The sequence below is a fragment of the Chionomys nivalis genome, chromosome 4, assembly GCF_950005125.1.
Source record: "Chionomys nivalis chromosome 4, mChiNiv1.1, whole genome shotgun sequence".
Classification (NCBI taxonomy): Eukaryota; Metazoa; Chordata; class Mammalia; order Rodentia; family Cricetidae; genus Chionomys; species Chionomys nivalis.
In genome coordinates this window covers 111,931,425-111,947,315 of record NC_080089.1, presented here as the reverse complement: position 1 = coordinate 111,947,315, position 15,891 = coordinate 111,931,425, and the positions used below count along the sequence as shown (strand labels likewise).

At 47.5% G+C, this 15,891-nt stretch overlaps 1 protein-coding gene across 2 annotated transcripts in view; it reads left to right on the top strand.

Moving 5' to 3' along the window:
• The window catches only part of Tgfbr2 (transforming growth factor beta receptor 2), a 90,587-nt gene extending 74,696 nt beyond the window's left edge, over window positions 1-15,891 (top strand). For both annotated transcript variants that reach the window (XM_057767568.1, XM_057767567.1), the window contains 2 exons: window positions 7,790-7,917; window positions 10,590-15,891. In XM_057767568.1, the coding sequence (XP_057623551.1) occupies window positions 7,790-7,917; window positions 10,590-10,769 (308 nt within the window). In that variant the 3' untranslated portion in view covers window positions 10,770-15,891. The remainder of the gene's footprint in view (window positions 1-7,789; window positions 7,918-10,589) is intronic.

Genomic DNA, 15,891 nt, shown 5'->3' with positions numbered 1-15,891 from the left:
CATGGAAAAGATGGGTTTTGTGGAGGACGCCTATCATCCTAGTGCTGGGAAGGCAGACACAGGAGGATGCCTGGGGCTCCATGGCTAGGCAGTTGACACAAATCAGTTCGCTTTAGGCTGAGTGAGAGACCCTGTCTAAAAACATAAAGAACAATGTCAATCTCTAGCCTAAACACACACACACACACACACACACAGAGACACACTCATACACAGATACATAAAATTAAATAAAAATAAGATTAACACAGAGATCTAGATGTGTAATCCCAGCGCTCATGATGCTAAAACAGGAAGATTGAAGCAGGTTCTAGGTCAGTCTGGGCTATGTATTAACTTACAGACCAGACTGGACCACAGAGATGATTCTGTCCTCAACACAGACACTGATAGACAGTTGTTACAACAGCAACGACACAGAGACGCCAGACTACCCATCCACCTTTAATCCAGTTTTAAGCTTTGCCTAAATCCAAAAGACAAGAAACGATCTAACTGCATTAAAGCCAGACATTAACATTGGTGCAGTGTTCCATGTTGCCCACAGACCTCACTTATACTTCCGGGTCATCAGTAAGGTGCTCTTCTGAAAGAAGACTCGGGTTAGGATTCACGTGGGTCTAACTCATGTGCTTTTGTCGTCTTCCATGACCTTGGTACTTGTGAATTGAAATGATCACCTCAGAGCCTGGCTCCCACTTTAGGCTTTGCTGGTATCTTCTCGTCATTAGATTGAGATGACATGTCTGGAATAAGAACACCGCAGACACTGTGGTAACTCCTCTGCACATGAAACCAAGGGAAGGCTCGCTGCTGTTGCCTAGGAGGTCTGACTGCCAGGTTCCCCTCTGTAGAGATACTGTATTCCAGTCTGTAATGAGCACTCACCAGGGAAGGAGTCTCACCTGTTAATTTGAGGATGGACGGAGAATTCCCACCTTAAAGGATCGTCACAGCGATGTTTGCCTCATGCAGATGTTTCTGTTTTTCTTACCCCTTGTAATGAGTAGGTATCTAACTCTGAGAGAATCCCTACCTTCCTCTCACAAGCCCTTGTTATTTAGCCATTATTCGTGCATTTCTATCAGCTGGAGACAATGGATATTTCTTTCATTCTGTGGATGTCCAATAATGGCATCGTTTATTTCGTTGCTCAAACCTCTTTGGTTACTCACCCAAACTTGCTGATGTATTGTCCAAGGCCCTTCCAACTGGACCCATTGCTAGTTCTGAGTCTTCATCCCTTGCAGAAGATGTTTGCCTCCCCAGAACCCCAAGGAGGATCTAGGTCACCTCTTCTTCGTCCCTTGTTAAGCCACTGTCATCTAGTTCTCTGGCCGTTGTGGAGATGGTGATTCCTATCTAGTTGGTACACTTCTCTCCTGTTTCCTACCACACTTCTAAAACTAGCTGTGTGTGTGTGTGTGTGTGTGTGTGTGTGTGTTTTCTTCACAGTTATATTGTGTAATCAGCTACCAGCTATCATAAATGATTTTTTGCTTTGGATGCTTTTTCGGCTCCAAAACGACTCTGTAAATTGATAGGAGTCACATCAAAAGCAGTGCTGTCCCCGACAGAATCGATTTACCTGGCTAGCGGTGTCTTCTCCCATGCTCTGAGAGTCGTGTTTGCTTCTGTAAACAACCCCTGAGATCATGTCTGGTCTCCAGTTCTGACAAGGCAGCCAGTCTAAGGCTCTGGTGTGCTCTGCTTTCAATGCCATCACTGACAAGAGCCCCTTCCTGTTGATATTTGCTGAGTGGAGAAGAATTGAGGATGTGAGGTGGAGCCAAGCTCACCAACTTTTATGGGTTCTAAAAAAAAACTATGGGGTAAACAAGTTTCCCTGTGGAAGGAACCAGGATCCATTTTCTTCAGGAAAGCCCTAAAGGAAAGCCTTTGTGGTAAAAAACAGATAGGAACTGAAATGAACCCCTGCTGGCATTGCTTTGTTTGATGGTAGCTTCCCACCTCTGATTCTCCCATCTCCACTCACTCCCACAATAATAATAATGAGTAAACTTAAAGGGCAATGCAGAATGTTTCCTGAGTACAGCAACCAGAGATTGCTATGTTACCCTCGGTGTTACCAGGAAGAACGTGTAAACAGATGATACACAGTTCCTTCTAAAGCCAAACCTAAGCTTCCTTTAGCGTGCAATCCTATAGCCCAGAGCTCCCCAGACCATCACAGTAAGTGAAGAGTGCTCTGAAAAGGAAGGAGGTTTGGTCCAGGTTAAGCAAGCCCTGGAGGAATCCCAGACCCCATCGCCAAGACCGTCACTTCATCCATCAGTGCACTGAAACCACCAGAATCACATCTGGGACATGCTTCAGTCAGCTTCTCCACACAGATGAGAAAACCAGTTTCCAGGGGTAGAACAGCCGGGGAGCCAGGAGCTGTGTAGCCACAGGCCTTCTCCCTCCTGATTGGTGGAGAACAGGGAACATGAATACCCAGAGTCCTATATGGGGGCCAGCGCCCCCTGCTTGTAGTGCACTGAGGCACTGCTCTTCAGAAGTACTGGATGAGGTGGGCGGGACTCCTCAGGAGCTGCAGTTCTGAAAGTCTGCGTCTCTGAATTTTCTTGTCTCCCTTGAAGAATCCCTGAGTGTAGTGTGTGTGTGTGTGTGTGCGCGCGCGCGCGTGCACGTGTGCACATCAGTGTCTGTATATGTGTGAGCTTGCATACATATATGTCTGTGTTCATGTGTGTGTGTGTGAGAAAGACAGAGTGACTGTGAGAGGGAGTGTGCATGTGTTTCTCTGTGTGTGAGCTTGTATGCATGTGTGTGTATCTGAGTGCATGTGTGTGTGAGAGACAGAGAGTGAGTATGTGAGGGAGAGAGTGTGTGTGCATGTGCATCTGTGTCTGTGTGCATGTGTGTGAGAGAGTGAGTGTGTATGCACATGCATGTATGTCTGTGTGTGTGAGCTTATGTGCATTTGTAGCTGTGTTTGTGTACGTGTGTGTGTGTGTTCAGAGGTCAACCTCTGGTACTGTTCTCAGGCAAGGTCTACCTTTTTTTGTTTTTTGTTTTTGTTTTTGCTTTTGGGTTTTTTTTTTTTTTTTTTGACAGGATGTCTTATTTCCCTAAAACTTGCCAAGTAAGCCAGATTGACTGATGAGCCAGCCCTAGGTATGGTAAGCACCTGCCTCCTCCACCTCCTCTGGAATGCCAGGCATGTGCTGCCACACCTGGGTTTTGTAATCTGGGTTTTTTGTGATGGAATCCAGGTCCCTGTGTTTGCTAGGCAAGCATTTTGCTGACAGTCCTCAGCCCCCAGATGCCAGTGTTGAAAGTCAAGGCTGTTAATCTGGGTGCAGGGATGCCTTAAAATCTCACTTTTTGATCCTGCTTTCTCCAAGGATTGCATTGTTCCTTCCTTCACCCACCCATTCATCCACTCACTCAGATGCTATCTGATGAGTGACTCTTGTGTCCAGGCACTCTTCTCCCTGTTGAGGAACGGGAGTTCATTTCTATATCGGGGGCAGAGCCTTGTTAGGAAGCCCACAGAGGCAGCACACTCTCAGCTCCCTCGGCTCAGCCTCCCTGAGACTGAAATATCAGGAAAGTCACTACACCTGGTGAGAGTGGCAGGTTCGAAGGCTCCATCTCCCCAAGGGAATGGGTCTCGCAAGGAGCAAAGCTGGGATAGGTGAGCTGCGGATCTGGTGTCAAGCAAGGGACGAGTGGAAAATTAAAGCAGATGTAGGGTCAGATAACGCTGTTAGGACGGGTGCTTCAGACACTTGGAGCATCTCAAAGAAGACATAAGAAAAATGAGAAGGACACACTGAGTTCTTTAAGGAGAACAAGATGGAAGGGCAGTTGATGCCTACTGCTTTATATTGGAGAGAAGGCTGGAGACCTCAACAGGGCAAGGACAGACCTGAGATTGGCTTTCTTTTACAAAGAGCCTCTGTCCCAGGCCAGGCAGTTGGCTGTGGGTCTGGGCAAGTGTTTGCCTATGGTGTGTGGGAGGCGGATGGGGGCGGTGTCTAAAGCCCCCTTTGGGGAATACGGCAGGCACCACATGTGTTCATCCCCAGCCAGAACTGGCCCATGTGCAAACCAATCTAAACCCTGGCCACCTGGGCCTCTGAACAGAAGCTAGCACAGCGGCCAGTGAGCAAGGGTTTAACACAGACAGCTCCTTCTTGAAGAAGCACCGACATAACAATGGGCCAAGCAGAAAGGAAAGGGAGGGAGGCTTGGAGAAACTTCAGGAAGACCAGGATGGAAACCATTTGCTTTGAGTGGACTCCAAGGAGCACCATTAGGAAAGTAAATGACAACCACAACAGCTGTGGGCCAGATGCTGATGGTCAAAGCGATACCAATGCTGTCTGGGGGAACGGGTCTGCGGTGAGATGGAGAAAGACAGGCTGTCTCCCTGCAGAGGAGCTGGGGGGCTTCCTGAGAGCAAGGAAGGGCAGCAACTGGTCCTCAGCCTGGGCTGCAGGGAGAAGGGGAGGAAGAGAAAAGTCTGCACAGCGGGAAGACCGAGGTCTCTTAGAGAAGGCATGTTCTGGATGGTGTGGGGACACAGGGCATTTTGCCCAAGAGCCCTCAGGATGGGCTGCTTTAACGGTGGTAGAGGCATCTGTTTTAGTCTGAGCACCCCGGGTCCCACAAAGAGGACGCTGAGTAAACAGTGTGCTGGCGCCATGCCAACCCCGCCCTCCCCTGGTGACTGTGGTCAAGGATTGAGACTGTCTTGTTCTTTCTCCACCTCTGGCCCTACCACTGCCCCACCTTTCCCAAAGCCAGAATGCACAAGTGTTTGGCTGCGCTGTAGGGGAATCACAACAGTGAAGGGGATTTCTTTTTAATGGGTAATTTCTCCATAGCTTGTTTAGAAACTCCCAACGGTCTGCATCCAGCCGACCCTGAAGAGCCCTTCCTGAGGGCCCTTGGTAGAGGCATTTGTCAGGGTCTCAGTGGGTGGGGTATTCCCTAGTGGTGCTAGCTCTTGGTAGGATTGGGGAGCACTTTGTGAAATGCTAGGTGGAGAGAGGAAAATGTAACAAAGCCTTAGCAAGACAAAGCCAGTCTTCAGGGTCCCTGAGTCACCAAGAGCAGCTCTGTTTGAATCCTTTGCTTTCCTGCCTAGCTTTGCTCCTCCTCCTCCTCCTCCTCCTCCTCTTCCTCCTCCTCCTCCTCTGCTTTCTTGTTTCATTTATTTGTTATTTTGTTTTGTTTTTTTTTTGAGACAGTTTCTCTGTGTAGCCCTGTATGTCCAGGAACTCTCTCTGTAAACCAAGCTGGCCTCCTGGCCTCGATCTCAGAGTACTGCCTCTGCCTATGCTGCCTCTGCCCTTGTCCCTGTTCCTGCCTCTGCCTTCAGGAGTGCTGGGATTAAAGGCCTGCACCATCACAACCCAGCTCATCCTCACTCTTCTTATGGGTGAACTGTAGATATTGGGTCCCATCTCTTACTCAGCAACACTTGAGCTGCTCTGGAGTTCCTGACTTGGTAAAGGTGTCTAGTCAGGCAAAAGATGCAACAGCAACCGCAGCCAAAGTGTTAGGAACGGAGAGTCTGTGACCCAATACAGTATCTAATGCAACTTATATCTCATATAAATCTCATGCCATCTTGCCCTTTCTTTCTTGGTATAGTGCAACAGGGAAATGTGCCATTTGGTTGGATTGGACTGTGAGATGCTGTAGGGAAGATGGAGGTCCCTCATTCAGTCCGTAGGAAGAAGATGGTGATGAGCATGGTGTCTCATCTGGAGCTGACTCTGACCCTCCCAACTCTGGCTTTGCTTGAAATCATCCCAGTTTGTATTTATACTGGATGCCCACTGTGTAAGCAAGATTGAACGCACCAAGCAGAGGAAGACATAAAATCCCATCTGAGTCTTGAGCCTCAGGACCTCAACACTCTAATAGAGGATAAGGAACGGGAGAAAGACATGGTGTGTGTACCCCACAAGTCAGATCTCAGAATTTGCCTTAAAACTAGTGTAGATGAATTCTTGGGATGTTTGAAGTCAAAAGGGTACAGAAGGGGTTTGTGTTCATCTCAATATCATAAATTCAATTGCCTTCTAAAATATAATATAAGAAAATAAAAAATCTATGAAAATGAGCTACAAAAACATACCCTGGGGGGATTGATAACAAAGAAGGAGAACATAAAGCTAAGAAGGGGGGGGTCACTCGGGAGAGTTGGGTAGAGGCGGCAGTGGATAGGTATGATCAGAACACAGTCTATAAATGTATGAACATTTCAAAGCATAAATAAGAATATTATTTTTAAAAATCAGTCAGCAAATAAAATGATAAAATAAGATCCTGACAACTTTTCTGCTGGGGTGAGGCTGTTAACAATAAATGTATTTCTGGGAAAATGAAAGAGAAAAATAAAAGAGGCAATTCCTCTTTTAAACTCCATTTTGCCGTGAAAACATCTTCAATTTTTAGCACAGAAGGCAGATTACTGAAATTTTTGCTCATTAAGGAAAATAATCTTGAAGTTAAAGGTCAAAGATCCTGCATATTTTGGAGGAAAATGTGGAATGTAGCCCAGCGCTCTCCTCTCTCTCTCTCTCTCTCTCTCTCTCTCTCTCTCTCTCTCTCTCTCACACACACACACACACACACACACACTTACTTTCTTTCATGCTGTTGGGGATTGAGTTTGAACCCAGGACCCTGTGCATTCTAGGCAAGTACTCTACCACTGAGCTACGTCCCCAGCCCCCTGGCTTGTTTGGTCTTGTTATAGATAGGGTTTCCCTATGTATCCCAGGCTAGCCCTGATCTCCTGGCCCTCGCGTCAGCCTCCCGAGTGCTGGACGATGCTTGTAGGACTGCAGCAGCTTTAAGCTGGCTCTGATAACAGACACACTCTCCAGACAAGCACTCGAGGCATCAGTGTGTTCATCCATGACATTTATTAGGGAAGAATTTTCCCCAGCCGACCATGGAGGTCCCACCTGGTTCTCCCTCTTGGTGCCTCTAGATGGTGGATAGTCTCCAGTGTGACTGTTGGAGAAGCATTACATGGGACCACATAATATATGCCCTTTAGTATCTGATTTATTTCCTTTTCTAGTGTCTTTAGGAACACTCCAGGTTGTAGCATCTTTCAAATTTTATGACTTTGTAGAGTTAACGTCCCCAAGAAATTTAACACATTTTACTGAATTTGTTTGTATACTGTGGGTCTATGGAGGACCAGAGGCTTTGTGATACATTTGGATTTTTAAAAAGATTTTGTTTTTATTTTTTAAACTTTGTGTGTCTGTGTATGGATGCGGGCACAGGAATGCAGTACCTACAAGGGCCAGAAGAGGGCATCAGATCCCCTGGGGCTGTAGTAAGAGGTAGTTGTGACACACCTGACTTGGACACTGGGAGCCAAACTCTGGTCTCCTAGAGGGGCACACTCTTAACTGCTGAGCTCTCTCTCTCTCCAGCCCAGCCCATGATAAGTAAAGTTTTTCCACCTCCGAAGAACCTGTTTCCTTCCTAAGATGCACTAGCCCCTCATTGAGCATGCCTGCATTGATGGGAAAGCTGGGTCCCTGTCTGCCTTGTTAGCATGAGGCTAAGAAGGACCAATCTATCACCAGTGGGCTACTTCCCAGCGTTCTTCCACCACCCACTTCCTTCTTGTTTTAACCCATCTCATCCAAAGTGTTCTAGCAATGGCAGGCCCATTCTGCCCCTGTATTCCTTATATTATCCTTCCAGGCGCTCGCCCAGCACCCTTCTCTCGGCCATGTGCTGCCCTGTGCTCAACGGTATCTGTCTGTTTTCTTCACAGAGGTGAAAGATTACGAACCCCCATTTGGTTCCAAGGTCAGGGAGCACCCTTGCGTGGAGAGCATGAAGGACAACGTGCTGAGAGATCGAGGACGGCCTGAAATCCCCAGCTTCTGGCTCAACCACCAGGTAGGCAGGGCCGACTCTGAGGGGCCAGAAGGGCCATGCAGAGAAGTCTGCTTTCAGGCAGCAGAGAATTCTGGGTGGTGGAGCTTAACTCTGAGTTCAGTGGCCTTGGTTCACTGTAACCCTGTTTGGTTTGTATTCCTAAGGAAATTTTCGGTATAAGTGGATGAGCTGTTCTCCTAAGTTGCCATCACCGGGCTTATACAGCATTCACAGAGAGCTCTCAGAGGACTACTGTAGGCACTGGTCACCTTTCCCAAGCCCTTTTGTGATTCAGGGTTAAGATATTTTGCTAGCTATGTCTGCAGTCCACTCCTGTGCCTTCACACCAGGAGCCTATATCTCATTCCCTCTCATTCCGACTTTGTTCTGCTGGGGTTCTTCAACTTCACAGAGAAATACGTAGCAGTTGGAAGCAAGCAGGGTAGTCAGGTAGCTGGTGTCCTTGTATCTGCTGGCTGTGCGTGGAGGTGAGAGGAGAGCCCGTATGAACATGCTTGGGAAGGAGGAGACTGGCCACCATGATGGAGGCCAGGAAATCAATGAAGAGAAGCTTGCTGGTGAAGGAGGATGCAGAGGCCAGCCAGTTGAGTGACATCCATACAGCTCTCTATCACTCCTTCCGAAGAACTGGAAGTTAAGGCTGCTCATAGCAGAAGTTGGAGGAGAGGGGAAGGAAGATTAGGTTGTGAGTGAGAGACAGTTGACCACATGTGGGGTACACCCAAGGAAGAGCCCCGGTCAAGAAAGAGCTGTGACAGTATTTTCCTATCTCTCTGGGAAATGATGCTTTTCCACACAGCAGAACCCTTCACTGCTCTCATGGATAAAGTCCTTTATCCTCGCTGGCCATGGGTATGTAGGTTTGCCTAAAGCCATGGGGAATTCAAGTGAGAACCAGAAACAGCAAGCCAGGCATAATCAGGAAGACAAATAGGGCAGGAAGTGTGTGTGCTAGGAGCCAGCCCTGGCCCAGAGCCAGCCTTGTGATCAGGAAGTAGGTGAGCCAGGCTTCCCAGGGTCAAGGCACCACCAGCCTTTCAGACAAATTGTCTTTGGTTCTAAAAATGCAAGATTGTTTGAAAAAAAAAAAAACCCCAGGAATTAGAAGGTGCTGGGATGGGATGGTGTGTCCTAGTGAAACTATGTCACTCACCGTCTCTTGAGGTCTTTCCTGTAAAGTTCTTATAATGAAGCCGTTATTCATTATGATAAAATTCTGGAAAAAATTTGCATAATACATTTTTTCTCTTAATGAGATTTGTTGCCCTATTGATTTCAAGGTAATGCTTAATATTTAATTCAATTTACTGCCTGTAATTACTGTGTCAGAACAAAATAAATGTTTCTGGTATAGCAACAATAACACTCTACTCTTAGCAGGGCCATCAATCAATACCATCAGTTAGGTGAATTATGCAATTAATTCCACATCAAGAACTGGGGGTGGAGGAGCTCCGTAGATGTGAAAGTGGCTGGGATTGGCAGGCAAGTGCCAACTCTCCACAAAGACTGTTAGGTGTATCTGTCCCACCTGTATGGAGGTCACCAGGGCAATGTTGTCCTCTACATGGAAGGAGCTGATCTTATTTCTATGTCTCAGACTATTTACTTACCTTCTGATATTCTGAGAGGCCTTGAAATAGTAACAAAAGTCTTCATGATGCAGAATGAAATCCAGCCTGCGGTAGAGCCCTTGCTGACTGGACAACCTTTCCCGCTTGGTGGTCAGGATCAGTGGGTGGAGCTGTCTTGGGAAGGATGGGCTACAAAGTATCTTACAGTCAGGTTTATTTGGCATACAAAGACAGCTTTATCAAAGAGCCTGGCTTAATGACATTGGAGGTGACTGGGGCATCATGGGGTCACCCTTGGCAGTCCTGGGAGCAACTTTTGAGTCATTCTATCAAATATAGACTTTACAAAGCGAACCCAGGCTAATGCCTGCTCCATCTGGGCTTGGGTGCCCAGCTTTGCTCAAACAGAGGGGTACTGGTGTTCTAGCCATGTTACATTCTGAAAGAGTAGAAGTCCAGACACCGAGAAAGGCAAGGGAAAGAGAGAACCGAGGCCTAAGGTGGGAATCAGGGGTCTTTCAGACCCTGGAATGGATATGTTTCTTACAGTCTTTATAATGCGTGCCACCAAGGATGGACCCGAGATGCTGGAGAGATGGCACAGTTAGGAAAGGGTTTACAAACGAGCGTGAGGACCTGAGTTTGGATCCCTGATACCCTTGTAATAGCTGGGTGTCGTGGTGTGCACCCGTGAGACAAGTGTGGAGGAAGAGGTGACGGAAGGATCCCAAGGCAGTGGGCTCGGGGTTCAGTGGGAAACCCTGTGATCAGTGAGCTTGTGGTTCAGTGAGAATCCCTGTGATCGGTGAGCTCTGGTTTCAGTAAGAATCCCTGTGATCAGTGAGCTTGGGGTTCAGTGAGAATTCCTGTGATCAGTGATCTCTGGGTTCAATGAGAAACCATGTCTCAAAACCTAAGGTGGAGAGAGATTAAGGAAGACAGCTGACATCACCCTTCGGCACACATCTGTGCACATACGACCACATAGGGAGTCTAAACCCTATTCTGATAGGACATCATTTGACAACGATGTGTTGATGCTAATTCCATGGAGACCACCCACTGACGATGCCCTGGGAACCCCTCCTTCTTCTGCAGGGCATCCAGATCGTATGTGAGACGCTGACAGAGTGCTGGGACCATGACCCTGAGGCCCGCCTCACAGCCCAGTGTGTGGCAGAGCGCTTCAGTGAGCTGGAGCATCCAGATAGACTCTCTGGGAGGAGCTGCTCCCAGGAGAAGATTCCAGAAGATGGCTCACTGAACACTACCAAATAGCTTTCTCTGGGCAGGCTGGACCGAGCCTCCAGAAGCCGCCTTTTCACCAAAGACCAGAGGCAGCTGGATGCTATCCGACGGGAAACCAAGGACTTGCTCCCTTCTTACCTGAGAGCTGCTTCATATTCAGAAACAGCAGCAGCAGCAGGAGCAGTAGGGGCTAAGTGACAGAGAGCATTCTGTGCCTTGGACGTTGTCATGGCATAAGCTGTATTAGCACCTCCTCAGGAAATGAGATTGATTTTTACAACAGCCAATAACATTTGCACTTTATTAATGCCTGTATGTAAATATGAATAGCTATGTTTTATATCTATATATCTATATATGTCTATATCTCTCTATCTATAGCCATACTCTGCAAGGAGACAAAGAAAAAGATCAAATGCTCCCGGGAAATTAGCTTTTATCCGAGAGTTCCAAACTGGAGCAGAAAGGACTCGGGGCAACATTAGCACTTGACAATCATACGCGATGGTCCCCCGAATGTGGGGTTGGGGGGATGGTTGCATGAAAAGGATCCATGCCTCACAGCCTGCTTTGGCCACAAGACACTTTTGTTTTGCAATAATTGCCCTCTATATGCGGGTGCTTTCCGGCCAGGGAGCGAAGTTCCAGCCCACCGCTATGTCCCAGGGTCTTCCACGTGCCTTGCTTTTCTTCATTTTATCAAGTCCCACATCTGACTTGTGAACCTGTGGACTTAGCCTAGATCCCTGGCCCCATCCTTCTGCTTTCGTAGACTACGGAAGTCAAAGAGGGCAGTTTCCCCACCCATGAAAGTGTCGACCATCTGATAAGATTGTGCTGTTTGATTTTTCTTCTGTGCCGAAGTTACTATTACTCATTCCCAGCTGTTCCCAGTTGTTTTTTGGTTTAGTGTGGCACACGCCACACCCCGCCCCTGCAGCATTGTGTTTCATTTTTGTCACTCTCCTGCTGTAGTCGCCAGCTTGCCATGGCAACACCGATGGCTTCCATCTTCCCAGGCGCCCAAATAGCAGACAGGATTTAAATGACGCACACACACACTGCCTATCCTGTACAACTGTGTCTGGGGATACTTTGAGCCCGTGTTTTGCTTAGTCAGCACAATGTCTGTAAAAGTTTAAGTATTGGAGGTGTCGCAGAAAAATCTCCATTCTAGGTAAGGAGTGTGTTCCCAGCTTCCCCTCTAGAGGGCACCGCTGACAGTAAGACGGTGTGACTCTGACACCCCAGCTTCTTTTCTCACCCTTAAACAGTCTTCACATTACCCACCCCCACCCCAGTCTGGAAATGAAAGCTGCTGCCAGTCAAGATCCGTTGTAAGGAGTGAGCATCTGGGAGTCTGGAGAGATAACTCAGCAAATAAAAACCAGTGCCTCACAAGCAAGAGGACCTGAGTTCAATCCCCCAGAACCCATGATAAAAAGCCACGGTCCTCGGAACACACTTGTAATCTCAGCACTGGGGAGGTGAACACCGATGGGAGCTTATTGGTCAGCTAAGAAGACTCTCGGCAAGGTGAACAGTATTCTGGCAGATAACCCTGTATTTGACCTCTGACCTCCAGACACGCATGTACCACACGTGCACCCTCATTACACACTAGAAACGGGCATTCAAGCCACCGCGTGTTGGTGCCATGCTGGACTGCACGTACCTTGTCTGATGTTAGGAATTGAAGCTGACTAGGAATTGGACCTCGGGACCTCCTGTGCTTGATCCTCCTTAGGTCAAGTTCTTGGTCTCGGCATGGTCCTAAACCTTGCAGAAACGACTTTGAATAGGGGACACACAAGACTTCCATGTGGAGTCCGGAAATGTGTCCACTTGGATGGGAGCAAAGAATGAGCTTTAAGTAGGGATCTTGCTAATCCACCTGCAAATGTGGATGTGGCTAGTAACAGTGTCTTTTTTTACAAAATGTGTTTTTGAAGCTTCTTTTCAACCAAATAGGAACATGACTGAAGGACCACCAAAGCTCATTTTATTCTGTCTGGACCATGGGAGGCCTCAGATCACAGGGGGGTTTAGGATACATGGTCAAGATGGGGGTGGGACAAAATTCTATGTACTCTGCCCTGTGGAAGTGTGTTGAGCAACACCTTGGAAATCCCCCAAATCCACTTGCACCTTAGGGCGTGCCGACACCCTCCCAATAGCTGTTGTTCACCGCCCTCTAGCGGTGAGTTTATAGAATACTGGTCCACTAGCGGGATTTCTAGGGTTCGAAAGTGATTTCGCTTCCGGGTTATCGTCAGAAACTGGAACACAGTGTCATGTTACTGTGGCTTGTTTTGTCTATGTCATTTTTTTCTTATTCAAGAAAAAGACCAAGGAATAGCATTGTAGTCATTCCTCGTCATGTTGACTTCTGTTCACTACTCCGCATAAAGGGAAGGTTTCATTCTTTTGTTGAACACTTCAGCCATACTCATGTATTAAAATAGGAATGTGAATGCACCATGTTCTTTTTATATCAAAATCTAAAGCACTTATTTTCATTCTATGCAGTTTTTCTTTTATATAAATAAAAACGTCTAGTAGATTAAATAAATCAAAGATATTGATGATCTTACCCCTCGTTCCTATTCCCGGTAGCTAAACCACTTCACACACTGGCTTATTCAGCAGCATAGCTGAAAATGTCAGCTACAAATCCTCCCTGGCTTTTTCACATGGGTTGTGAGTGCCTTTCCCCTGGGCACAGACATACACCTTGACTGCTAACCTCAGATTAGGGCACCAGGGACAGAACAAAGTAATGATTCCATCAAAGTCCCACTGGGCGAGCAAATGAGTTAGCGTGCTTAAATACGGAGTGTGGAACAAGGTGAGTTAGGGGTGTGTGAGTGACCCACCGGAGTCTCACCCCCACACGGACGATGGCTTCTGCACAGATGGAGCCCATCTTCAGTTGACCTTCCTCCATCCAGAAACTCTAGTACATCCCAAGACTGTGAAATCACTTGCCACTTCACCAGAATTGCATACAGCTGGGAGGCAGGTAAAGAAAGGAGTGGGCAGAATCTAAGGTAAGGGCTTGATGAGCCTTCCCACCCCTTCTGTGGCAGCAGGTCCAGTCTTAAAGGCCTCTTGCAGGGAGTTACAGCTGCTGTGACAAAGATGGCTCTTACATTGTGGGAGAGCATTCTATGACAGACTCGGGTCCCTTTAAAAATGATCCAGGACAGATAGGGCAGTTGGAAAAGCACAGGGGAATGACTTGGCCCTCAGACCTCGGGCCAAAAAAGCTACAGGTGCTGCTATGTGCTTACAGTCCCAGCTGGGGAGGTAGAGACAGGCTCCATGGGGCTTTCTGGTCAACCAGCCTAGCCTCACTGAGCCGCAGGTCTCCATGAAGAGAGTGTGTCACAGTCTAAGAAACAGCGCTAGAGGTTAGCCTCTGGCCTCCCCACCCACATTTGAACATGTATACTTGCATGTGTACACACAGACACATGGACAACCACAAAATAATCCCTGACAGAAGCTCCCTAATAAGAGATGAAGTATTAGGGCTGGCTGCCTGCCGTCCCTTGTCATCCCTGTGTCCAGGCCTGCTGGCTCTTGGTGTGCTGGCATGGCCTTTCTCCCCATCCCAGGAACTCTTTGGCCCATATGGCTGTTCCAGGACTGTCTCATAAGGCTGCCTCAAGGAATGAGCACCTGCCCTGTGTTCTCCGTCGTCTTCTTCCTAGCATGCTAGTGACTGCCCGTGTGCACTTTGCTAGTCCATACAAATCTGTGCATTCGTGTTTTGAACTTGGAGAACCTTGCCTGCATCTTGAAGGATATCAAGTTGCTACTTAGCATCAAGGCAGATTTATAGGAAACTCCTAGATAACATTAAAAAGACACATGGTATGGGAGACACATGGTACAGGCCAGAGGGGCGGAAAGGGTCTGCCTATCTGAGTGTTAACAAAACACTCAGTGGTCATTAACCCTGATCCTTCATCACGCCTAGGAGGGAGGGAAGATGCCCAGCTTCAGGAGAAGAACTGAATTCTCAGAACACAGGCCCGCAAGGTACAATCAGGGACAAAGCCCAGTTATCCTGGAGCTAGAATTTTGAGGAACTGAGTGTTTGTTTTTCTGTGTTTCATGTTGCCCCCTTATTAAATCTGGTCAGGCCAGTGGAACAAAGAGGCCACACCATGGGGTGTGGTAGTCCTTCTACATTTACATCTGTGTATCTGCCTTCCCTGTCTGTTTGCTCCGGAGAGCCAGAATGTTCTTCCCTCTTTGCTTAATCTGCCTAGCAGTCCCCTACCAAGGTCTGAAGAGGTCTTTTGAGAGAAGAATGGGGGGAGGGGGGGAATGAGTGGTTGAGTGTGCATAACATTTCTTCATGTGTGAACTGCGTGCTGGCACCTGAGATAATTTCACAATCTGCCAGCCATCAAAGGCATGTTTATTATTTATTGTTGTTATTTTTTGTAAGGTGTGTTTGTTTTGTTTTGTTTTTACCAAATATGCCTTTATTTCCACAGGTGTTTGAGAGACAATAGAATGTGAAGCCTGGGCTTTCACAAATGTTATTTTTTCAATGATACATGAGCAAAAATACTTTGTTTTTTAAAGCCATTGAGAGATAACAGCACTTACTTATGGTGATCAAAGGAGATGCGTTCAGAAGGCTGCCAATTCTTGTCTAAAAGTAGAGACAGCTTATTTCAATCAGGAATGGAAGTGCCTAGTGGACTGAGGAAAGAGCTCAGAAAACCTCTAAGCTTCTGGTCTACAGACCTTTACAGGGCTCTCAGTCCTTGGCTCACCCAAGGGTCCCCTCCACACCCCCATACCACTCCCTGAACACACATGTGTGTGCATGATCTGTTCCTTGGACAATGGCCAGGTAAGCATGAGCTTCCAGTCTTCTTTTGCAAGCTGGCTCCTTTCGTATGTTAATCTGGATGTTTCCATTCAGTTCCTCTTCCAGCTACAGGAGTATTCTAATGACAGCAGCAGGGCTCCAGAACCAGACTGCCCACCTTGGATGCCAGTGAAGCTAGAGGCAGCAACACACGGCCGTGGGGGGCTCAATGGTCTGGCTCATGAGTTATACCACTCTTTTGGTTACTGGGATCAAAGCCCTGAATAGCAAGGAAGAAGGGTTTCTTTGGGCTTACAG